Source organism: Capsicum annuum, chromosome 12 (assembly GCF_002878395.1).
Source record: "Capsicum annuum cultivar UCD-10X-F1 chromosome 12, UCD10Xv1.1, whole genome shotgun sequence".
Classification (NCBI taxonomy): Eukaryota; Viridiplantae; Streptophyta; class Magnoliopsida; order Solanales; family Solanaceae; genus Capsicum; species Capsicum annuum.
In genome coordinates, this window is record NC_061122.1 from 231,657,538 (window position 1) to 231,683,169 (window position 25,632).

The following is a 25,632-nucleotide window of genomic DNA, read 5'->3' on the forward strand; positions in this document are numbered from 1 at the left end:
TTTCTTTTTTCTTTTTTTCAGATGGATAGATTTGAATGTTGTGATATTATACACACAAGGGGTTCAAAGAAGGCAAAAGTCAAATTGAGGGAATGCTTTATTAATGAGAAAATTGCTTAGTTAAATTATAGAATTATATTACTCATTGATGCTTATTAGTAATACTATTTCATTGTACAACTTCTATGGGTAATTCTGAAAAGGCATAATAAAAGTATTTAGATTCATATCGTGTACAATATTATTAATTATTATAATAATTAATAATATAATTTTTGGGGGTCCCAGGCAGGCTGAGGAGAGGGGAAGTGTGGACCTTTGGGGTGGGAGAGACTGTTTGGGTGGTCAAATGAGTGAAACGGCGCGAACAGATCATTTTCGATTCAAATCGGTGTGTTATAACCTATGGTTCTGGTGGTGGGCCCGAGGCCTAGCCGTTATATATAACTATTTTTAGTTGAACGGTCAAATACAGTTATGAAGTAAGATGATTCATCATAGGTAACTTTTAACTTTTTTTGTTAGAAAGTATTTTTTTCCTTAAACGCAATGTGTATTTTAATTAATCAAGACCTCAATAAACACATCAAACTCGAGATGAAAGAAAATAACAATAAAGAAAGAACCCGATTAATCTTCCTAGATAGATGAATACCTCTTTTCAAAATTAGAAAAAACAAATTCAAACCTATATAGAAAAATTTTAGCAAATTTACATTTACATCTTCGAATCTCTTGGACAAAGTATGTTGGAAAAAAAGACATACATATATTCCTCAATTTTACGATTTAAAATTGATATATTATTCATTAAAGGTTAACCTAATAACTGAATCAATAACAATTAATAACTAATTAATTAATAATTAATATTTTAATAACTCTTTAATGATCTAACGTATCTACAAACTAATAATGGATAACTTTCAAAATCAAACTAAACTGACCGATACGCAGGGCCTAACTCTAAATTTGCAAAGTAGAAGGGAATATTTGTCCTTTTTCTCAAGTATTTATTAATGATTTTATTGTCATATATGATATACAATGAAAAGTTTTGAAAAAAAATAAAGTTTAAAACCTTCAAATAACCACTTTCCTATTTGCACCCAAAAAAAAAACGCTTTCCTAAAATAGTAAGTCTAATTCGGCGGAGACAACAATGGAGAATCCCATAATTTAATCCGCCATACCCAACATTTCTTCCTTCAATTTTTATTAATTAACAAAATTTATTCTCATTTCTAAAGAAAAAAAAAATATTCTTCATTTCTTTAATGCCTTGTTCTTCATCATCTCCAGTATTTTCTCAAATTTTTTCATCAAATTCAAATGGGTCGATCAAGAAACCGGGTCGGATCCAAAACGGAGGAAATCTGACCCGACCCGTTAGCTGTGGATCACTGAAACTGACACCCAATTCGCCCCTCTCAAATGGGTCGATTTCAGCTGGTGGAATTGAGCTGTATACAGTGAGAAATTCAGCTGTAAAGAAACCGGGTCGGTTCAGTAGAAACGGGTCAACCCGATCCATGAGCTGTGGATCGATGAAGCTGACACCCAATTCGACTCTCTCAAATGGTTCGATGTCGCCTGGCGGAATGGAGCTGTATTCAGTGAGATATCCAGCAGTAAAGAAACCGGGTCGGGTCAGGCAAAGCGGAAGAATCGGGTCGACCCGACAACCCGTTAGCTGTGAATCACTGAAACTGACACCCAATTCGCCAGTCTTAAATGGGTCGGGTTCGGTTTACACTGGTCGAGATCCGAATGTAAAGAAACCGGGTTGGTTAAGGCAAAAAGCACCACAAGGGGAGAAATATGAAGAGGTGAAAGAGACCCTTTCTGGGCTTAAGCTTCACACTGTTTGTGAAGAAGCTCAGTGTCCTAATATTGGAGAGTGTTGGAATGGTGGTGGAGATGGTATTGCTACTGCTACGATTATGCTTCTTGGTGATACTTGTACAAGAGGTTGTAGATTTTGTGCTGTTAAGACTAGTAGAAATCCTGCTCCTCCTGATCCTATGGAACCTGTTAATACTGCTAAAGCTATTGCTAGTTGGGGGTAATTTTTTAATCTGTCTATAAAAATTCGATCTTTTAGTTATTATATGTTGTTTCTTGTACTTACGTTACTGTTTTTCCTTGAGTCGAGGGTCTATAAGGAATGGTCTATAAGGAAAGGCCTCTGTTAAACTTTTGTTGTTTCATGTACTTCCATTACTGTATTTCCTTGAGTCGAGGATCTATCCAGAATGACCTCTGTTATTATCTGTTGTTTCTTGTACTTGCATTACTTCTTTTTATGGCGGAGTGGGGCCATATACGGGGAGGGGCTGAAGAAACCAGTTTGGTAAGGAAAAAAAGCACCACAAGGGGAAAAATATGAAGAGGTGAAAGGGACACTATCTGGGCTAAAACTGAACACTGTTTGTGAAGAAGCTCAATGTCTTAATATTGGAGAATGTTGGAATGGTGGGGGAGATGGTATTGCTACTGCTACAATTATGCTTCTTGGTGATACTTGTACAAGGGTATGTAGATTTTGTGCTGTTAAGACTAGTAGAAATCCTGCTCCTCCTAATGCTTTGGACCTGTTATCACTGCTAAAGCTATTGCTAGTTGGGGGTAACATTTTAATCTGTCTATAAAGTTTTTTTCTCTACACTTGGTGTCTATAAAGTTTTGCTCTTTACATTAGGTGTTGTGTTTAGTTATCATGTGTTGTTTCTTGTGCTTTTGTTATGTTATTATCTGTTGTTTCTTGTACTGTTGCTACTGTTTTTCCTTGAGTCAAGGGTGTCTATTGGGAACTTCTGTTATTATGTACTGTTTCTTGTACTTTCGTTACTGTTTTCCTTGAGTTGAGGATCTATTGGGAACGACCTCTGTTATTATATGTTGTTTCTTGTACTTCCGTCACTTCATTTTTTTTGGAACTGTTTTGGACTGTTTTCCTCGAGCCGAGGGTCTAAGAGAAACAACCTCTCTATCTCTGAGGTAGGGGTAAGGTCTGCGTATATTCTACCCTCCCCAGACCCCACTTTGTGTGTCTACACTGGGTATGTTGTTCATTGTTGTGGTACAATAGGTCTTTTTTTTTTTTCCTAAAAAAAAGAAAATCTTAAATTGATAAGGGTGTAATTTATAGCCATGGCAATCCACATTTTGAGTTTTTGGGTTCTGGATTCTAGAAAAGGTAGCATAATCGGTTCTTGATAAATTATTTGTACATATTAAGTCGGTTTCTTAAGGGTTAGCTAGAACTCTATCCCCGCTCCTGATTAATAGAACTCTCTAGCTTTTTAGAAAGGGTTGAGTACTAAAATGAAACAGCCCATATAGAGATTTTAAATAGGATTTTCACCTATTATAGTTGGGGGATAAGTGTGAAATTTAGACGACATATTGAGAACTGGAATGACATCGGCCCAGTAGAGTGGAACAAGTGTAGGGGAGTCATCTAGCCTTTCTCGACTATTGGGGCTGATGTGTAGTTGATTGATTAATATTGATGGCTTGTTAACCAGTATTTTTTTTTAGTCACTAGCAAAATTCATATGCGTTGTGCTTGTATTTGTAGAATCAACCATAGTTTATAGCTTCAAAAATGGAGTACCAATCTGAAATGGCTTTTTTTAGGTTGTCTGATGAAAAATAAACTCTGATCAAACAGATATATACTAAAAAATATTACTACTTTTTGGTTGCAAACTTGAAGCATTTTTTGTTGATTACCAATTGCTAGTACATTAACTCGAAGAAGCTTTTCTTGCCTTTATTGGCTCTGTGTATGAGCTATAAGAATTATAGTTCCTTGTTAACTTGTATTTCTTCTGTAGTGTGGATTACATTGTCTTAACTAGTGTTGATCGTGACGATATACCTGATGGAGGGAGTGGCCACTTTGCTGAAACAGTCAAAGCCATGAAGGTACGGAGCTTATTGTTATTACTAGCATAATTATTCATGATACACAATTGGAGCAACTGCAACTAACAGGATTTATGCTTATACGATTTCGCAGTTGCTCAAGCCTGATATCATGGTCGAGTGCTTAACTTCTGATTTCCGTGGTGATCTAAGTGCCGTGTCTACTCTAGTTCACTCTGGATTAGACGTTTTTGCACACAACATCGAGACTGTGAAACGACTTCAACGTATTGTTAGAGATCCTAGGGCAGGGTAAGTTCTTGAAAACTTTCTGCTTCTCTGTTTGGTGCCATGAGTAGTCCTATTCTTTATTTAAAAAAAGAGTCCTATTTTTTGTCATTTACTCTCTTTTATACAGTCGGTGGGTTTGGCCAGATATTAGATGTATATATTCTTACCCGAAATATTGATCAATATACCTTTATTCTTCCATTTGTCGAGTTACCAAACATTTAGTAAGGAATAGTACTTGCGAGACAGAGAGTGTTTCTTCCTTCATTAATTGTGCTAAGGATTGGGAAGAGGCTCATTTACTTTCTTAAGGGGTAGGGAGGGGGCTGAAGTGAATAGGTGCAATTGCTCGGTTGTAGGTTTCGCCTTTAGGTCTGAATTTTAAGTTTCGACTCAAAGCTCTATTGGTGTTTCATGAATAATGATTTTGTCTAAGCAAAATTCGTACTACAACGAGTTAACTGTGGAGCATGAGAAGAAAGAGACATGGAAGACAGTGTCGGGGCCTCGGGGGTACGGCGATCCAAGCTATCAGGACATACCACTAGCTAACTGATGTGTCTTAATGGATTTCCTTTTTTTAGCGTTATGCATCTCGATGGAAATTTTGAGCCTATGTGCTAAAAGATCATATCTTAGTCTCCGCACCTCTCTGCAAAACATTTCATAATATGCCTTTCCTCCAAGGTTAAAAGCAATCATGTGTATGCATGAGATCCATAAGCATCTAAAGATAGTGCTCCTCTTGCTAAAAGTGTTTTACGGTCCAGGAGAAAATCGAACACAATTAGAAATTTCCTATTATACCAGAAACAAGCAGTTACGGACCTTGAGCAAAATCTTTCCAGTACCCAGCAAAGCACATGGATCTACATTTAACACGTTTGTTCATGAATAACCCTCTGGCATACGTATGCTTAGTACCCCGGGGAGAAGTTTAAACTCTCTCAGATGCAATGAACCTTTGGGTTGAGAGATGCATTAGTCACTTTCTGGCTGTTGAGTGGCCATTTTGATTAGGAAAGGTAGCTCAAAGACTGGGAAGCATAAAGTTCTGTGAGTTAGAACTTCTAGAATGACTGGTATTCCAAGCAAGACTCAATGAGAGTCGATACTTTATCACGTTATCCGACCAGCAGTTTAAGCATCAAATTGATGGAAGTCTCATCGTTGGACCTTGATATTTCTTCATTGAACACTGTGCTATTATTGCCAAGAATGTCAAAGGGAAAAAGGACCTCAATGGCTTAATGAAGAAAGTTGACTATTAGCTAAGATCTCTCAATTACGTTCCTGACAAACTAAGTGGGAAAATCCAATCATAACTAAATGAATCTCTCTCCGACTCTCTCCATCCATCTATCTGTCCGTCCCTCCATCCCAGAAGTAGAGTTAGTTCATACTTACAATTGACTCTTTTTGTTTTTTCTAATACAATAACTCAACATGGATAAATGTTATAGGGAATTTCAACTGATATCTGGTTAATATCAGTTCCAAGTCTGGAACGTAAATATGTCATGAAAACTGAATATAGTGTAATCAGACAATCATCTATCGTCTGATGGATGTCCACACTGGTAATGCAAAGTTCAATCAGAAAACTGGATTTTGCGCCAAGTCAAGCTACTCCTCTCCGATGAATGTAATTTTATGTGGTAGAATGATATTCCTAATCATCGAATGATCCTCCTAATCGTCAAATAAGCAGTTCTATTTTTATATATCAAGTGTGAAATGATAAATTCTAGACGTTGAGCGTAATTTCCTCTGCCAGAACAAACTAATCGACAATTTGTTCAAGAATTCATGAATTGACTGCACATCATTATAAACTTGTGTGCTACTTGTCCCTAGAATAGTGATAATGATAAGGAGCGTGCCATCAAGTGATCGTATTACTAGTATGAGATGCTAAATAATTTCATATCGGATAATGCAGGTATGAACAAAGTCTATCTGTGCTTAAACATGCAAAACTCGATAAGAAAGGGATGATAACAAAAACCTCTATCATGTTGGGACTTGGTGAAACTGATGATGAGCTGAAGGAAGCCATGGCTGATCTAAGGGCCATAGATGTCGATATTTTGACACTGGGTCAGTATTTACAGGTGAGCTAAAGAGTACCCGTTTTCAACCTCTAGATACAAAATGGCTTTACTGGTTCAAATTCTATGTAACTACTTATAGCGAAGTTGCTCGAACTCTCCAAAAATGTTGCCGCAGCCGTGTCGGATCCTTCAAAAATACACTATTTCTTGGAGGATCCGACAGGCACCCGTCGACATTTTTTGAAGAGTCCGAGCAACATAGACTTATTGAATGGCCTACTAGTTTTCGCTGTTCTTGATGTTTGAATTTTGTGATCCACTGATGCTGTATCTCTTTTCGTCGTATCTCCTCTCTGAGGCTCATAGCAGCTTAGACTAACGAAGTAACCTCTCATTCCGTGCAGCCAACCCCATTACATCTTACCGTCAAAGAATTTGTTACCCCTGAAAAGTTTGCTTTTTGGAAGGAATACGGCGAGTCCATTGGCTTCCGATATGTTGCCAGCGGTCCCTTGGTAAGACCTTTACACCAATACCAATCTCCTTTTAGACTGCTTTTGAAGTTTGCAGCTTCTTTTCGACTGCTTCAGTTGTGTAAGCTTTGCGATCTAACGGAGTTGTTTCTTCTCCAGGTTCGATCTTCCTACCGAGCAGGAGAACTGTTTGTTAAGACTATGGTGAAAGAGAGTGCCAGACATGCACAAACTATGTCACAATAATTTGCTGTATTGTCCATACACACACACACAAGAAGCTGCAATTAATTCTTTTTTGAGGGATCTGAACAGACAATACTATGTAGTCACAGCTTTGAGCTTTGATCAATGGATGACTCTTACAGTCTTAAACACTGCGTACAATACGCCCTTCTGGTCCGGTCCTTCCTTGGACTCCGCGCATAACAGGAGCTTAGTGCACCGGGCTGCCTCCTATTTTTTCTAAATTGATGTACTCTTTTTTCTTTTTAATTCTCGTTATTTGATTATGTATACAAAACTAGAATAGTTTGTTAAATCAATTTCTTTGATACGAGTAGATGTTTGGCAAATATGTGGAATAAGTAGATGTTTAGCAATTGTCTTTTATACTTTTACTTATTTAGTTAACAATATTTCATTTGATAAGGAGGTCGCGGGTTCAAGCCTTAGAAACAGCCTCTGGTAGAAATGCAAGGTAAGACTGTGTACAATACACCCTTGTGGTGGGGCTCTTTCCCGACACCGCTCATAGCGGTAGTTTTAGTGCACCAGGCTGTCCTCGTTACTGACTTAGTTAACAATTTTTCATTTCAGTTTCAAATTCTCAAAAACTTGCTCAGTTTACTCGGAGAAATTTCATCTTAACTCACTAAACTTCAATTTTTTCTAGTAAAATACATGTCCAAAGTTCAAATGTAACTTCAAAAACTCAAATTTTATATCTTAGATCTAGTGAATAGAGTTATCTATTGTTACAAGCACCACTGTTATCAAATTTAAAAAACTCAAAGAGTTATCTCTCCCCCTCCCCCCGAAGAGTTATCTGGTACTTGTTGTTTGTGGAAGGTGATAGATATTTAGTGGATATAATCGAGGTGCGCTAAAACTGACTCGAGCGCAACAGTTATTAAAAAAAGAACTCAAATTTTCACAAATTTGTGGCCAAACAGGTGCTTAATATATTTGAGGGGACTATTGTGAACTTACCTAAAACATGAGGGATCTTTTTTGTCATTTTCTGTCTACAAAAACCCCCAAAGCCCAGCTATATATAAACCATTTCTAGACTTTGGAGAATTAGAGAAAAACCATTTTTACAAAAACCAACTCAAAGCTCAGAGAGAGAGATATGAAGAGAGATAGTTGCCTGGCACGTGTGACTGCAGGTGTAGCTGTTGGTGGTGCAATTGGTGGTGCTGTTGGTAATTTAACTAAACTTACTTTTTGCTTTAATTATTGACCTATTTTGACCTGATGCGAAGATTAAGAAAATAAAAAGATTTTTGAATTTTATGGTGTTAAACGTGTCACGTTGAAAGTTGGAATTCAAAAGTTGTTGGAGGGGAAAGAGTCATTTTTTTTTTTTTTGAAAAGAATAAAAAAGGAGTGTACGTGAAATAAATTGATACGGATGGAGTCAAAAAGGCCAGCCCGATGCACTAAAGCTACCGCTATGTGCGATGTCTGGGAAGTACCCACCACAAGAGTATTGATACGGATGGAGTATTTATTTGATATAAGGGAAGTACTCCCTCCGTTTCAATTTGATTGATTTGTTTTGACTTAACACTGAGTTTAAGAAAATAAAAAAAAGAATTTTGAATCTTATTGGTGTTAAACATGTCATGTTGAAAATTGGAATTAAAGAGTTGATGAAAAGGGGAAAAGTCATTTTTTTGAAACAGACTAAAATGAAAAAAGTCGGTCAAACAAATTGAAACGGAGGGGTCTATTGGAAACAACTTCTCTACATCTGAGGTAGGGGTAAGGTCCACTTCATTTTGTGGGACTATACTAGGTATTTTGTTGTTGTTGTTATAAGAAGAGCATCTATTTTAGCTAAGGATCTATCGGAAACAATCTCTCTACCTTTGAGGTAGGGGTAAGGTTTGCCTATTACGTATGCTCTATCCGCCCTAGACTTTATTTTGTGGGATTATACTGAGTATTTTGTTGTTGTTGTTATAAGAAAAACATCCATTTTAGCTGAGGGTCTATCGAAAACATTCTCTACCTTGAAGGTAGGGGTAAGGTCTGCGTATTACGTATACTCTATCTGCCCTAGACCTTATTTTGTGGGGCTATACTGGGTATTTTATTGCTGTTGTTATAAGAAAAACATCCATTTTAGCGGAGGGTCTATCGGTAACAGTCTCTCTACCTATAAGTTCTCTGAACACTCTATCCTTCTGAGACTTTATTTTGTACATTTGTTGTTGTTATAAGAAAAGCATCTATTTTAGCTAAGGTTCTATTGGAAACAATCTTTCCATCTCTGAAGTAGGGGTAGCGTCAGGTGTACCCTACCCTCCCCGGACCTCATTTTGTGGGACTACATCGAGTATGTTGTTGTGAAAAAAGCATCTATTTTTCTCAATTTATCATGAAATTAGCTTGAGAAATTCGACTATTTTAAAGGAAAAATAAAATATTGGTCTAAGATGAGTCTAAATGGAGTAATATAAGCTATAGTAGTGATGATTTGCTGACGTGGTTGAGAGCTAGAAGGTCTTAGGTTGGGAAAATTTGATTCTTTCCCTATTTATCGAAGTCTTCGTGGACTGAGTTACTGGTAAGTGCACAGGTGGGAGGTAGAAGCTACCCATGGAATTAGTTGAGTTGCACGTCAATTGGCCTGGGGAGAGCCATAATATGGTCGGCGTATCGAAATGGATGAGTTACCCTGTATCTGTGTTGTAGGGGGATAGCAGGTGCTTTTCGGAATTAGTTCAGTCGTAAGCTTGAGCGGACGTAGTCATAATGTGGTCAATGATATAAATGAGTGAGTTACAGCCGGTAAATTAGGGAATTAGTCAAGTTGCTGCTTACTGCTTAGTACTATCTTTTTTGATAGCTGAGAAATCCCCGAGGGTCAGTAGCAGATAGTTTCAAATTTAGCGAATAATGCGCCCACCTCTTTACCCGTTTCTACTTAAATACTACTCTTTTATCTGTCGTAGAGTTCGAACACCTGACGTGTGCCTAACTGTGACACATCCCGTGTTGCTCTCATTCCACTAGAACCAAAGCCCTTGGGTCCTTTTGCTTAGTAACTTTATCTATTATAGAAAAGAAACATATGATTTTACTTAATCGGCATCGGCAGATAAAATAGAGCAACAGTTTTTTATTAGGTATGATAATAAAAACAAGCAACCCTTTTTCCGTTTGATAAGCGAAGATATTAAAACGCGAGCAACCTTTTATGAAATGGATTATAGATGTACTACAATTGGTAATTCTAGTTGAATTATCGCATTAGGAAGGAAGAAAAGAGACTTACAGACCAAACACACTTTGTGTAGTTTGGTGCTCTAAGAACTATGTTGCTCGAACTCCTCAAACATGCCGATGGGTGCGCGTCGGATCCTCCAAAAGTAGTGTATATTTCTGACGGATCCGAAACGGGTGCGGCAACTTTTTTGGAGAGTCCGAGCAACTTAGACTAAAAAAAGAGAATAAGCTCAAATAGTAGTAAAATATCGGGATTTGTAGATCGTGTAAAAGGAGTTATAGTTAAATATATGGTAAAGAAAGTATATCCCTCACTTCTATTTCGAATGAAGGGTCACTCGGAGTTGTTAAAGTATATTTTGAAATTCTCTTTTAGATTTTCTTACCTATTGCTTAGTTGGCGACGACTGGGACTTTGCCATTTATTGAGCATATGTTTACAAGAAATATCTCTCATATGCTTTCGGAAAATTAGGAAACTTTTGGGAAGGTTCGATTTGTTAGAAGTAAGAATACTTGTCGCTAAGGCACGTGGATAAAAATAAATCTTTTTTGTCTTTGTGATGTATTTTTTGGAGGAGGTTCTTTTATAACTGAATTCTTACTTTCACCGATTGAGTGTAGTTACCTTCGCCGGTTCATAAGAATGACAAAAAGTTTGCGTGATTAGCTTGATGGCGGCAATGTCTCGATTAGATATTCCCAAAAGAAGCTTTAGTAATTTGAACTGCATTTGATTCGTAATGTTCATTTGTAGGTGCTGTTTATGGGACATATGAGGCTGTTCGATACAAGGTAAGTTCATCCAATCTGTGTATGCAATCTAGCTTCGACTCTTATTGCATTCTTTATTTTTCTTTAAAAATTTGCTAACTAGATTTAACGGCAATATAATTCTCCGCTTCTTAAGTAAATTTCGTTATCAAAAGAAGCAGTGCATGTAAATAATCTAGGTTTGGTTTGGGTCTTTGATTAAGTTCTCTTTTCTTTTTCATTCTAATCGATTTCTGGCTATGTTGCTCAGACTCTTCAAAAATGTCAACGGGTGCATGTCTGATTCGCCAAAACTAGTGTTTTTTTGGGTGTATCCGACGCGGGTGCGGCATCGAAAGTGAACAGTCCGCGCAACTTAGATTTCTGGTTTTTGCCTCTGGATTATAAGTAGGTTAAAAATAAGGATTCTGCTTTTGATCTTTTTTGTTTCTTTACATGGAGCCTTGGAGTAATTGGTAAGGTTGCTGTTATGTGACCAGGAGGTCACGGGTTCAAGCCTTGGAAACAGCCTTTGGCAGAAATGCAAGGTAAGGCTGCATACAATACACCCTTGTGGTGGGGCCCTTCCTCGGATACCGCGCATAGCGGGAGCTTTAGTGCACCGGGCTGCCCTTTTTACTTTTGCGTCGGAAACAACCTCTCTACCCTCCCCATATCCCACTTTGTGCGACTACACTGAGTACGTTGTTATTACCTTTGTGTCAAGATGTCTATGATTTTTTCCTCCTCTTTGTCGCGATTGAGATGCAAGTGTAATCTATGAAATCCTCCATGAATCCTCCAAGTTCCATGTTGTGTACTCAAGTTTGTCCAACTTCTTACGTTGTTATTCGATTTCTCCAGCTATATTATTAGCTCGCCACAACATGAACTTTGTGAATATTTTGCAGGTTCCCGGCTTGATGAAAATTCGATACATTGGACAAACTACGCTGGGAAGTGCTGCGATTTTCGGTCTCTTCTTGGGTGCTGGAAGCTTGATACACTGCGGAAAGTCCTATTAACCGTGTCTTTTTTGCTCCGGCTGCGGAGCGTATGAATTTCCTGGAATGTAGATAGACCAAAAGAGGAAAGTGCAGACTAAAACTCTTTTTGTCTTCAAGAGTTTAGAACAATATGATCATTACCAGAAGAATGTTTCGTATATTTTCCGAATTTGTTTTTCGTTTCGATTGAGTATTCTGTTAGCTTTTAGCTCCATTTCGTAGAGCCTTGCGCGTGGTGAATCTGGATTAGTCGAGTTAGTAGATGTGATGAATCTGATTAGTCGAGTTAGTAGATATGATGAATCTTGATTGGTCGAGTTAGTACATGTGATGAATCTGGATTAGCCGAGTTAGTTGATGTGATGAATCTGGATTAATCGAGTTAGAAGATGTGGTGAATCTGGATTAGTCGAGTTAGTAGACGTGATGAATCTGGATTAGTTGAGTTAGTGTATTTTTGAGACCGGATGTGTTATCGTCATTGGGTTTGCATGTCACAGTACCAAATTTCTTGATTGACAAACATGATTTGAACGCGCATTCAAGGGTGTGGCCTAGTGGTCGATAAACTGGATTAGAACAATTTTCACCCGAGAAAATTGATTTGGACACTACGATTATCAAAAAACATGACTTAATATCGAAGAGTTTTACCATGAGTGAATTAATAATCCTATATTGTAAAAAACAAAAAAACAACATAGCTCGCGGAGTTCTATAAGTGAGGTACAAGTAGGCTCTAAGACGGATAAAATGTTATACGTGGGGTACTAGTAGGGTCTAAGAAGGATAGAACGTATGGAGACAGTAGTCTTTCTTCCTACCTACTAAGAAGGATAGAACGTATGGAGACAGTAGTCTTTCTTAAAGAAGGTAAGTTATGAATAGACTTTCGGCTCAAAACTAGAGCCGTCAATATGGTCCAGGACCGTTGGGCTGACTCGATCTGGCTTGTAATTTGATGGAGCTGGGCTTTAATTTTCGCAGTCCATTTAAGAACGGGGCTTTTTAGCCCAGCCCGTATAAGCCTGTGGCTCATGGGGCTTGAGCAATGTGGGTTGGGCTAGCCTGTGGGCCGGCCCGTAAGTCAAATACATGCAACTATTTAGATTGTTTGTTAGTATTTTTATTTGGTTCGAAGGACATCATGTAAAAAAATTATTTAATTTCGCTGTTAGGAGTATTTTTGGGGTGTTGGAGACTTGATTAACAAGTATTAACACTATGTAATATTATCTGGTAATATTTATGTTTATTAACATTCTAAAATTAAATTATAAAATATTATTTTTTAAAAGGTGGGCTGGCCCGTACGGCCCGCAGCCCACAAAGTAACGGTGTGGGCTTGGTGTTTTTTGTCCATCATTTTGATGGGTCAGCCTGGCCTGGCCCGTCAAACTCAAAGCCTATGTGGGTTAGCCCGAATGGGTTGGGCCGACCCGTATTGACAGTTCTACTCAAAACAGACGACATACAATAGAGTACGATGCAACAAATATGAATTCTATGTTAAGTTGTATATGCATCATCGTAAGAATCAAAAGTTAAAAAAAGGCAGTCCGGTGCACTAAAACTATCGCTATGCACGGTGTCCGGGGATGGGTCCCACCACAAGGGTATATTGTACGCAACCTTACCTTGCATTTCTGTTAGACTTTGTTTTTAAACCGTTTGTTAAATAAATGGATTTGATCTTATCCTAACCCCACCCCAACCCCAACCCCAGGGTAGAGATTTTGAGTTTAAAAAAAACCTTTAAATCTTAAGACATATATGGAAACAAAATATTTGCATGTATAAACTTACTATACTTTTTCGTATTAGTAATATATTTCTTTCCTTTTTTAAACTAGTAACATCCTTATATATATATATATATATATATATAGGCTCAATAATTAGAGCAAATTTTTTCTAGTTAAGTTGAAGAAAAATACCTTTTCTTTATCTTCCCTCTCACCATTCTTTTGAAGTTATTTTCATAGCTCACGAGTTCGAACCGTAAATTCTCAGGTCGCGAATTCGAACTGTAAAATCTCGTATTCTGTATCAGGTTAGACTGTCTACGTTACACCTGCGATATATCATTCAACCATGATCAATCTAAGCTTATTCAATGTGCCAAGGCCTGTTTGTTTTTGTTTGGTTCTGGTACGTTTTTTTAATCCTAAAATATTTATTAATCAATTTAATATTTAACCAAAAGTTAAAAAATAATTAGCTAACTTAATTTTTTTTTTTGAACATTTATGAAATGCAGTCACTCATAATGCTATTGGTACCTTCTATATTGATACCTTTTTGGGTTCACAAGGTGAAAATAATTGAAGGTGAAATTAAGGTACTGTCTAGTATTTATTTATTTTTCGTTTCTTTTATACTGTCAATGCATAGAACTTAAACGAAAATGTAAGAAAATAATAGGAATTGAATTCAAGAATGTAACGTTACATCATGTATTAAACATCCGTGGACTATTTTTAGTTTAAGCAGTTGAGTGAGCTACTATCTAGGTTCATTCTTCAAGTTATTCAATATTTGTACATAAATGAATCAACTAATACTTTAATTCCTATTTTTAGACAATTTTGTATGTAAATGAATCAACTAATACCTATGTTGCTTGGACGCTTCAAAAATGTAGACCGATTAGTGACTTTTAGAGAACCTGAGTGCAACAACAATTTTGGAAAGTCCGAGCAACATAGACTAATACTATCTGTTGTTTCATTTGTTTTGTTTATCTTGATATTTTGTTGTAGTTAAATTTCCTTTACTACTGTCTTTTATAAAACTTCTTTTCGAGTCGAGGGTCGATCAGAAACAACCTCTGTACCCATATCCCACAACCACAAAGGTAAGTGGAAGGTCGTCGACTAGTCGTACATACTAACCTCGTCAGACCTCACTTGTGAGATTATACTGCGTATGTCGTTGTTGTTGTTTTGTTTATCTTGATATTTTGTTGCAGTTAAATTCCCTTCAATCTTTGAGTCGGGCGTCTATCGGAAATGACCTCTCTACCCCACAAAGGTAAAGGGAAGGTCGTTTGTACACTCGTCAGACCTCACTTGTGAGATTATACTGCGTTTGTCGTTGTTGTTGTTTTGTTTATCTTGATATTTTGTTGTAGCTAAATTCCCTTCAATCTTTGAGTCGAGGGTATATTGGAAACGACCTCTCTACCCCCACAAAGGTAAAGGAAGGTCGTCGTACATAGGAAGGTCGTCGTACATACTACCCTCCTCAGACCTCACTTGTGAGATTATACTGAGCATGTCGTTGTTGTTTTGTTTATCTTGATATTTTGTTGTAGTTAAATTCCCTTCAATCTTTGAGTCGAGCGTCTATCGGAAACAACCTCTCTACCCCACAAAGGTAAAGGGAAGGTCGTCGTACATACTACATACTACCCTCGTCAAACCTCACTTGTGAGATAATACTGCGTATGTCATTGTTGTTGTTTTGTTTATCTTGATATTTTGTTGTAGTTAAATTCCCTTCAACCTTTGAGTCGAGGGTTTATCAGAAACGACCTCTCTACCCCACAAAGGTAAAGGGGAGGTCGTCGACTTGTCGTACATACTACCCTCGTCAGACCTCACTTGTGAGATTATACTGAGTATGTCGTTATTGTTGTTTATGGTTTAAATTTCAGGTGTATATGTCAGGCAATATACAAGATGTTCTACAAAGACATTATCACAAGACCATTAAATTTGGATTCATGTTAATCATCTTAATGATGGTTGCTTTGGCTATCTCCATTGTTACTTTTGTGATACTAGCAATAAGAGCAGCAAGAAGAGAAATGTATCTGTGTGCTGCACTTATAAAACAAATGGAAGCAACTCAGCAAGCTGAAAGGATTAGTATGAACAAAACCACTGCATCTGCTCGCGCAAATCATGATGTTCGAGCTTCTCTTGCTGGTATCAGTGGATTGATTTGGATGTGTCGCCTTCAGGCGTCGCCTGAATCCAAACTGGTGAAGTATTTGGATCGTATGGAATCTTGCAAGAACGATCTTTTAGGTTAGTGATTTAACTTATATACGCTGACAATCTAAAAAAATGTTTATAGTAGCAGAGTGTTTCAGCATATTATGCCGTAGCAGGTCCCACTTTTGTTGACGATTACCTGTCATATGGGATCCTGCATGTTGTTTGTTATACTGTTATCTGTCTTGATCCGGGGGTCTATTGGAAATAGTCTCTCTACTTCATCTGAGATAGTGGTATGGACTGCGTACACTTTACCCTCTCCCGACCCCAGTTTGTGAGAATACACTGAGTATGCTGCTGTTTTAGCATATTATGTTGTAGCAGGTCCCACTTTTGTTGACGATTACCTGTCATATGGGATCTTGCATGTTGTTGTTTGTTATACTGTTATATGAGTCGGGGGTCTATCGGAAACAACCTCTCTACTTCACCTGAGGTAGTGGTATGGACTGCGTACGCTTTACCCTCCCCAGATCTCCAGTTTGTGAGAATAGATTGGGTATGATGTTGTTGTAATTTCACTTAGAATAATTTAAAGGTACAAATTTTAAATTAAAAAAAAAAAAAGAAGAACTATCTACTTTTTATTAAGAATATTTTAGAATTTTTTATCGAATCTTTATATTAATAAATAAAGTTTTCTCAATAATATTCAAGGCAATGCATCGCAAACAAATGACTAACATCTTGTTAATTAACATTAGTCCTTATTTTTATAAATAATAATATTACTATATTTCAACATGTTGTAGCAGTCTATGTTGCTCGAACTCTTCAAAAATGTCAGAGGATGCGTGTCGAATTCTCCAAAGATAGTGTATGTTTGGAGAATTCAACATGGGTGCGGCTTCAAAAGTGAAGAGTCCAAGCAACTTAGGTAGCAATCGACCATCTTATTTTCATGCACATGTATATATGATCGAAACTATAATGTAAATATGGTTACTCGTTCACGTGTATTACTTGTTTGATCTGCTATAACTTGACTAACTAGTTATGATCTTTTCCTACAGACATGTTGAATTCGATTCTCGATCAAAACAAGATTGAAGAAGGGAAGAAGCAACTTAGAGAAGAAGAATTCGATATGGAAGAGCTGCTGGAACATGTCGTCAGCATCTATTACACAAATGGAGCAATGAAGAATGTAGACGTGATACTAGATCCATGTGACGGTTCTGTCACGTGGTTCTCTCGTGTTAAAGGAGATAGGATTGAATTGCAACGAATCTTGAATAACTTGTTACAGAATGCAGATAAGTTTACGTCAGAAGGACATATTACTCTTCGAGTTTGGGCTCGAAAACTTGGTTTTGATCAGAGCTCCAATCCTGTTCCGAATACAAGGATTACTAGCATTGGTTGCATGTCCTGCTTACGTTTACATAACGATGAATCTTCAGCAGAAGTGCGAGTACTGAATACATTTCAGGAAGATCCCAACTGTGTGGAGTTCACATTCGAGGTAGATGATACTGGGAAAGGAATTCCGAAAGAGAATCACAAGTCAGTTTTTGAGAATTATGTTCAAGTGAATGATCAAACTTCTGTTCATGGATCACAAGCAGGAACTGGCTTAGGCCTCGGCATTAGTCAGTCGTTGGTACGTGTATCTTTTAATATACAATATTAGAGTCAGTGTGTTCTGCTTTCAAAATACATGCCAATTTCACACACACGTGCTGCTTCTTAGTCTTGAACTGTAACTGTCCGTCCATACGTGCATTCTACATATAGGGCCAATCATATTAATGATCCTCTAGTTTTATAGATTCCGTAGAAAACCTGCAATTCTCTTAACAGTTCCTGCTGTGTGTGTAGTAAGTTTTTTGAGGATTCGACATGAGTGCATTAACATTTTTTGTAAGTCCGAGCAACATAGAACTCTAGCTACTAGCCTAATTAGCGACATTGCTTCAGAAAAGAGAAACAAAGCATAATGATAAAATAGAACAAAATTTACAGAAATGAAGGATAAAGAATTTTCCTGTTAACCCCGGGCCAATGGAAGTTCAACTGTTCTTTCTAGCAAGGTGCAATAGCGTGCTATGCTTTAATCGAGTCGGGTTTCTTGTTTTATCTGTGCTATTGTAGTCTCATTTTGGTATTGATATGTTTGCTTACTGAAACACATGGCATTGTTTGATGAACTTCTTACTTCATATCTCACGTTACTTTCCTATTTACGATCATTTTTCAGGTTCGGTTAATGGGAGGTGAGATAGGTATCGTCGACAAGGGCATTGGTGAAAAGGGCACCTGCTTCAGATTCAACATTTTCCTCTTAGCATGTGATCAGACTCAAGCTCACAAACATCAAACAATTCGTGTTGATTATGCAAGAGAAGACGATTTGGAATCACAATTGGGAGGAGGTTATATATCTAGTGACTCCTATTATCATTCAGTGGCAAGTGATAATAGTATCACTAGCCATCAGAAACGAGAAAATTCCAGTGTCATTCTTTTCATCAAAGAGGAGGAAAGAAGCCGAGTTCTTCGTAGATTCATGAAGGACATAATAGGCTTAAAGGTACATGTTGTGAATCGACACGAGCAGTTTTCTCAGACTCTCAAGAAGGTGAAAAAGAAGATAATCAACCTTGCATCATACAACTCCTCGTCCTCGGAAACATCAAAGGACATTCCCCTTAGTGCTCTAGACAGACCCCTTAGTGCATTCATCTCGATCATAATTGACACAGGTGTTGGACTAACACGAGAAATGAGTCGTGCTATGGCTGAATTCCGAAAGGACTTTCCTAAGAATGTGTCTCTACGAGTTGTTTGGCTCGATAAACCAGGCTTAGACGAGGACAAGCTACCTTCAACAGATATAGTCATGGAAAAACCACTGCATGGTTCTCGTTTATATCATATCCTCAAATTTACACAGGAAATAAAGGACGGGACAACTTCAAGAATCAAGATTCAACAATCTCCAGTACGACAAGATGTTTCTGTTGATGCAAAAGGAGCTGATTCTAGTAAGAAGCTACCTTTAACGGGAAAGAAAATCTTGGTGGTTGAAGACAATGCGACGTTACTAATGGTTTGCAGAATTGCGGTTTCTAAGCTTGGTGCAACCACTTACGCATGTAAAAATGGTAGAGAAGCTGTAGATAAAGTTTGCGAAGGCCTCAGTAATCGACGCCATATAGGGCCTTCCACTTCTTCACCGCCATTTGATTATATTCTGATGGATTGTGAGGTAACATGATAACTAAATCGATAGTATTACATTGTCATTTTATACAACTTAACAATTATATTGTTGTTTAATTTGCGACAGATGTCAGAGATGAATGGATTTGAAGCAACCAAACGCATTAGGAAAGAAGAGGCGCGTTATGGAATCCGAATTCCTATAATAGCTTTTACAGCACATACAGAAAAGGAAGAAACCGATAAGATTTTTCAAGCCGGAATGGATTATTACATACCTAAAGAAAGCAAAGGTAATGAGATTTTGAAAGCCATAGATTATATAGAGCATAGACGTGTTTAAAAAATGCTCGAGCTTTATTACATATTTGTTATTCGAGACATAAAGTAAAAGTTTATAGATGGAACATGGAGATTTTTTCGTATATCAAATCAACAGATGCATGACACATGAATTTTATCACTTAACCTTAGGTTCTTACGTATATATGAGTTGGCATGCTTTCAGCTCCTCTGCGTCTAAAAAACTCTTATAGTCTCAATGTATTGCCATAGATATATTTATTAAGAGAGACATTCAAGATTTAAGGTCAGTTTGCTCGAATAGATATAATTGTTTTCGTATGTATGTGTACGTAAAACTCTTTTTCCATGCATGTAGAAGTTTCAAGGTCTTATGCGGTGCTAATCTAAACTAAACGAACCAGTGAGTTTTGTATGCAACAACAACGACAATAACATGCCTAGTGAATTTCCACGAGTGGGGTTTGGGGAAAGTAGAGTGTATGCAGAGGTTGTTTCAAAGAAGAGTATTGAATACTGAAATATAATTAAAGAAAAAAAAATGCTTTTTATATTTCTTTTTGGGAAGAATTTGCATAACATTACAGTACCCTTCACAAAAAGAAATAAAATTCTATAATTTGACTAAGCAATTTTCTCATTTGTAAAACATTCCCTCAATTTGACTTGTGTCTTGTTTGAACCACTTGTGTGAATAATATCACAACATTCAAATCTATCCATCTGTAAAAAAAAAATTGGCAAGAAAAAAAAAAAAGTTAATAATTATAGTCGAAAATAAATAGTTGAGTGATCATGTGTGAAAATAGTGCTGCTCGATATCGAATGGATATGTATTTTTATATAAAATGCAAAATATAAAAAATAAAAGAAAAAAGAAACTTACCTCTGTACGTTTTGTTCTACGAGAGTAGAGTTGAATCTTGTTGACATAATTTGCCGGATGGTTTCCGTCGATCGAACAACCCGGCAACCGCCACTCCGCCGACCGGGTATACGTGGCCGTAATTTCGTTTTTATTCCACTATTCCCCGATAGATTTTAAGAAAAACACACGAGGAGTTTCACAGGAATTATTTGCAAACGACCTCGTATTAAACATGTAATATGGAGGATTCTCAGGCTTGGCAACCCAAGCACTAAATGTTTGAATAGGTTTAATTAAATGACTCCTAGGCATAATTTTCTCGTAAATATGAACTGAATATCCCCATGATACTGAAAATGTCCAATTGCTAGACCTATGGTGGCATATTGTTTGTTGTAACATTCGAGATTGATCGTAAATTTGCTGCTTTCATGAGGTGTTTTGTTGATTGTGTACGATTCATTGAAGGAAAAATCGACTCTACAACATCGAAATGGTGTAGGGATAGTAACGGCGCTTGTGGATGCGACGATAATAATCCTGAAATGTCACCGCGCACATCGAGCTGCAAGAGAAAATTCGAGTATTACAAGTCAAACTAAAACAACATAGCCAGTGTATTCCACATAGTGGGGTGGGTAGAGTGTACGCAGACCATATCAGTACCTCAGATGAAGTAGAGAGGCTGTTTCCGATAGACATCCGGCTTAGGACCGATATAAGTATAACAAACATAAAACATAAATGCATATATATAAACTAGTACAATCTGCAAAATAAACTAATATCACTAGCCATAAGATAATGCTACAGCCGCGAGATAATACTAAAAACTCTCTATCCGAAACCATACACAACACTCAACACCACGAAGTACGAACAAGAAACTTCAGACACAAATAAAGAATGTTTCCCTATTGTTACCGATGCACTCTCGCCCCCTAACCCTCTACCCTAATCTGCGTCCTCCACACCTATGGGGTCATGTCATCCGTAAGCTGTAATTGCTCCATATCATGCCTAATCACCTCCCTCCATTATTTCTCCAGCCTACCTCTACCCCGCCTAAAATCTTTTGCTAATGGAAAACTCATAATAATTCCAGCACCACCAAAACCTTGATCAAATGAAAACCAGAAATTTGATAAAATATACTCACTTTGACCCCCAAAATAGTAGTACTTGTTGTGATCATATTTACCAAGAACATCAACAATATTTTCCAGAAAAAATATCGAATCGTCGTCCCCCATAATCAACCATCTAACACCTTCATGTTCTTGATCAAAAATTTCCTTTATACCATGTACCATTCTAGCCATAATTGGTGCAACATGGTGAGTTTCTTGAACTAATTTTGTTATGTTTTTTGAAACTTTATAAGGTGGTGAATTTTTAGACCATGGTAATAAATTTCCACTAGGGGGTACATCAAGAAACAAGTAACCTCTTGTAACTTTTGGCTTCCACCAAGATTCAATGTAATTTTTTCTATAGTGCCATGCTTTTTCAGAACCAAGTAGACCAAAAACTATATGGTTAAGATTAGTGGGGTTTGTGTCATTTGATGAAATAAAATGAGAAATTTGTGGAGACTTATTATTATTAGAAGATTCTAATAACTCATAATATGATGAACAATTTGAATCTTTGAATAGAAAAATTGAGGCTAAGTAAAGAATAACACCTGATAATAGAACAATTTTGCAAAGATTAGCCACAAAATACTTGTCAAATATTGATATAAACTTCTCTTTCAATGAATCAAATGAAGAAAATAACATTTTTTTTTTCTTGAATTGTCAATGAAGAATTCAACTCAAATGATTTTTTTTTTTGTGTGATAGTTTTATGATATAAAGAGGTTGCTTGTGAGAATTTGTATGTTGACTATAGGTTGCCAACTTGGAATTAGTTAAATAATCTTAAAATTATTTGAAGTCAATTACAAGGAAAGTCATTTATGAATATTTGTAAACTATTGGCATATTGTAAAAGGGTAGGTTTAATATTGTAAGGTAAGATAAATTATTATGACATGCAATTTTCATTTTAGATATATATAAAAGAGAAAATACTCTATTACAATCTTGAACTACATGCGAAAAGGTTGAGACACATCCGAACTTTAGGAGGGTCCTATTAATACTTCTAAACTAATTAAAACCATATTTTTGACAACCTTAATGCCTACTTGGTACATACGTGACACAACACACTGAAGGATCCACGTAGGTACTAAGATTGTCAAAAATACGGTTTAAATTAGTTCAGGGGTACTAGGACCCTCCTAAAGTTCGGGTGTGTCTCAATCTTTTTGCGTATAGTTCAAGGTGATAATAAAACATTTTCCCTATATAAAAATAATTTAAACTTATACTAATACATTAAACAAATATACTATTTAGTAGAGAAAAATGTCAATATTTATATTTAGGGAAAAATATGCGAAAAATGTCTGTACTTAGGTGAAATTTGCAGTTACGCACCCTGAACATTGCGGGGATCCTATGACCTCTCTAGACTATTTTTTACCGTATTTAACTGGCATATATATATTTGCCCCTTATCGAATAGTTTTTTCTTACGCGCTTAATGTGCGTGAAATACACACAGTTGTCCAAGTGTCAAATATATGCTAGTTACATATGGTAAAAAATAGTTCGGGAGGATCGTATGACTCCCGCAAAGTTTAAGATGCATAACTGTAAATTTCACCAAAATATAGATATTTTTTTGCACTTTTTTCCTTATATTTATATGTAATACAAGAGTTACAATATTATTATTACAGGAGCTGAAACATGGTTATTTTTTATTTTGTTTTTTATATATGTTTTAGTATATATAATTTGATGGAAGTTGAATAGTCAAAATATGACAACTACATACAATAGTGAGAAAAATGTGTTCTTATCTAACATATGGATAAAATTGTCCTTTGCGAAAATAATTGACATTGACATTGATATATTATTTGAGGAATAGAACAAATTAACTAGACTAGTTGGGCAGCCCTACTATTAATTAGAGGTTATTACTATAGGTAGCTCAAGAGATTTTTTTTATAACATTTTTCATAAAAAAATTGTACTATTTATTTAAAATTATATTTTCAAAAAATACATGTTATTCAATTTTTGAAACTAAATAAGAAACACAGAAGATATACTACAACAACAATAATATGTACAGTATATTTTCACGTAATGGGTCTGGTGAAGTATAAAGGCTGTTTTCAACTCAAGATAAAATACAATCTGGAAAAAGATGTAATAGAGGTTCGAAAGACAGTAAGAAGTAACACAACAATTGATAATAACAGAAAAATACTACGACAATCGATCTACTCAAAATATATCAACAATAATCCAAGAACAAGAAACTGCAGATATAACACTACGACTACTGATAAGGACGACGTAACGCTCCTACTTCCTAACCTTATACTGTAATTCGTGTTCTTCATGCCTTCCTATCTAAGATCATGTCCTCGATAAGTTGCAACCGCGCTATATTTTGTCTAATCACCTCTCCCCAAAAGATTTACTACAACAACAACAATATACACATACACAATATATTCCCATATAATGAGATCTGGTGAAGTATAGAGGTTGTCGACTCAAGATAAAATACAATCTAAAAAAATGTAACAGAGATCCAAAAGACAATAAGAAATAGCACAACAGATAATAACAACAGGAAAAAACTACGACATGCGATCTACTCGAAACAACATATATATCAACAAGAAAAAAAAGAAAAAGAAACTACATGTGTAGCACTATGACAACTAGTAATTAAGGACAACGTAACAAACACTCCTACTTTGCAACCTTCTACTATAATTTATGTTCGTCGGGCCTTTCTATTTAAGATTATATCCTCGATAAGCTGTAATCGCGTTATATTCTGTCTAATCATCTCTTTCTCAAAAAGATTTACTATATAAAAAAAGAGAGAACTATTAAAATAACATAAATAATTTTATAAAAAGTTTAATAATGAGGATTTTTTTTTTTTCAATTCTTGATCTGTACGTTAAAGGCACATTTTTTTTCTTGGGTTTTGATAATTGATCCGTAGTAGAAGGATCTGAGAATACCTCCAAATTAAATCTTATTTATTTAATCTTACTTATAATTATATTTTTTCTTAATCAGATGTTAATTAAACGTTTGACTTAAACCACCAATAAATATTGCAAAATAATAAAATCCTCTATTTTTAATTGAGTGCTGAATTTGTATATCTTATATTTAGTTGGGATAAAATTGTGGGATGATTTATCTAATTATTAATTATTTTGAAATTGCAATGTTAATTTTATCCATATTTAAGATGAAAATATTCTAAGATAAGTTATTCTAGAATAATTTGTTTCTTAACCAAATGAACCCTAAAAGTTTCCGATCAAATTAAACTCGAGGAGCTATAGAGTTTTATTTTTTTCATTACGAGAGCTATTTCTATAATGTTTCTTAATTCAAAGTTTTGAATTCGAACTGTGAAAATAAAATACTTCTTGATAAAGAATATTTTATTTGCTTAATTGAAAATCTAGAATTCAATTAGATATATATTTCGTATTAATTAATAAATGACGTAGGTTTTTATTAAAGTGGTCCTGTCACGTGCATTCTAGTTGCCAAATTGACTAAAAAGTTTTAAAAAAGAAAGGAATGCTATATTTATTTTTATTCTCCTATCATTGTCACTATAAGCTTTTGATAAAATTAATAAAAATAAAAGAGATGATAGAATATTCCAACTAGATAGTTTAGTGAGGGATTCGTGGGCGTGGGATTGGGGTGGGGTGGGGTGGGGTGGGGTGGGGAGTTGGTGGGTGATGAAGAGATAATCAGTGTGAAGTTTTTTTAAAATTTTATTTTTAAAAAAATTTATTTTATTAGAAAAATATTTTGAACAATCAAACATTGAAAAATTAAAATTAAAAATGCTTTTTAATTTCCTTATAGACGTACTCTTATGATCTTTATTTGAACTGCTTTCAGACACACAGATCGAAAATCTCACTTGTTTTGGATATTTTATTTTTTTTTAGAATTACGGAAAAGCTTAAAAGGTTTGAACCCGTGATCGTTTTAGTATTCTTTGGCTTGTGGAATCTGATATCATTTATTGTTTACTATGTTTTAAACTCCTTGCATATATTGCCCCGCACTTCTTTGCTATTGTCATATTTTTCTTCACTATCGTTGTTTCTTTAATTAATATTTTGATTTGTTTCACTTGAATCGAGAATCTTTTTAAAACAACCTCTCTACTCCAAGTGGTATGGTAAGGTTTGCATAGATTTTGTCCTCTCTAGATTTCGCTTTGTAATATTTCACAAGGTATGTTGTTATTGTTGTCGTT

The 25,632-nt window shown here is 35.9% G+C and overlaps 3 protein-coding genes and 1 long non-coding RNA gene across 4 annotated transcripts; 3 read left to right on the top strand and 1 right to left on the bottom strand.

Annotated features, from left to right (window-relative positions):
• The first annotated feature begins 970 nt into the window (after positions 1-970).
• On the top strand, positions 971-7,293 carry LOC107851008 (lipoyl synthase, chloroplastic). The gene is made up of 6 exons (XM_016695889.2): positions 971-2,065; positions 3,843-3,933; positions 4,028-4,185; positions 6,107-6,278; positions 6,623-6,733; positions 6,851-7,293. Exons 1-6 carry the CDS (start codon positions 1,278-1,280, stop codon positions 6,935-6,937), a joined length of 1,407 nt encoding a protein of 468 aa, XP_016551375.1. The 5' UTR covers positions 971-1,277; the 3' UTR covers positions 6,938-7,293.
• A 523-nt stretch (positions 7,294-7,816) lies between these two features.
• On the top strand, positions 7,817-12,124 carry LOC107851626 (reactive oxygen species modulator 1). Its single transcript, XM_016696708.2, has 3 exons — positions 7,817-8,118; positions 10,908-10,945; positions 11,815-12,124. Exons 1-3 carry the CDS (start codon positions 8,046-8,048, stop codon positions 11,926-11,928), a joined length of 225 nt encoding a protein of 74 aa, XP_016552194.1. The 5' UTR covers positions 7,817-8,045; the 3' UTR covers positions 11,929-12,124.
• A 3,451-nt stretch (positions 12,125-15,575) lies between these two features.
• On the top strand, positions 15,576-19,479 carry LOC107848802 (histidine kinase CKI1-like). The gene is made up of 4 exons (XM_016693539.2): positions 15,576-15,944; positions 16,928-17,517; positions 18,115-19,125; positions 19,207-19,479. The coding sequence occupies exons 1-4, from the start codon at positions 15,638-15,640 to the stop codon at positions 19,420-19,422; spliced, it is 2,124 nt and encodes a 707-aa protein (XP_016549025.2). The 5' UTR covers positions 15,576-15,637; the 3' UTR covers positions 19,423-19,479.
• Positions 19,480-19,909: 430 nt separating this feature from the next.
• On the bottom strand, positions 19,910-20,916 carry LOC124889488. Its single transcript, XR_007048509.1, has 2 exons — positions 20,269-20,916; positions 19,910-20,105 (listed from the first exon to the last, which is right to left on the bottom strand). It is a non-coding gene; the product is annotated as an uncharacterized LOC124889488 (long non-coding RNA).
• Between the last annotated feature and the right edge of the window lie 4,716 nt (positions 20,917-25,632).

Bases quoted from the DNA above. Each gene is read 5' to 3' on its own strand.
- LOC107851626 (XM_016696708.2), top strand. From the start codon at position 8,046: ATGAAGAGAGATAGTTGCCTGGCACGTGTGACTGCAGGTGTAGCTGTT. The intron at 8,119-10,907 runs GTAATTTAACTA...GTTCATTTGTAG, and splicing joins TGCAATTGGTGGTGCTGTTG to GTGCTGTTTATGGGACATAT. The intron at 10,946-11,814 runs GTAAGTTCATCC...AATATTTTGCAG, and splicing joins ATGAGGCTGTTCGATACAAG to GTTCCCGGCTTGATGAAAAT.
- LOC107851008 (XM_016695889.2), top strand. From the start codon at position 1,278: ATGCCTTGTTCTTCATCATCTCCAGTATTTTCTCAAATTTTTTCATCA. The intron at 6,279-6,622 runs GTGAGCTAAAGA...CATTCCGTGCAG, and splicing joins CACTGGGTCAGTATTTACAG to CCAACCCCATTACATCTTAC. The intron at 6,734-6,850 runs GTAAGACCTTTA...TTTCTTCTCCAG, and splicing joins ATGTTGCCAGCGGTCCCTTG to GTTCGATCTTCCTACCGAGC.
- LOC107848802 (XM_016693539.2), top strand. From the start codon at position 15,638: ATGTTAATCATCTTAATGATGGTTGCTTTGGCTATCTCCATTGTTACT. The intron at 15,945-16,927 runs GTTAGTGATTTA...CTTTTCCTACAG, and splicing joins TTGCAAGAACGATCTTTTAG to ACATGTTGAATTCGATTCTC. The intron at 19,126-19,206 runs GTAACATGATAA...AATTTGCGACAG, and splicing joins ATATTCTGATGGATTGTGAG to ATGTCAGAGATGAATGGATT.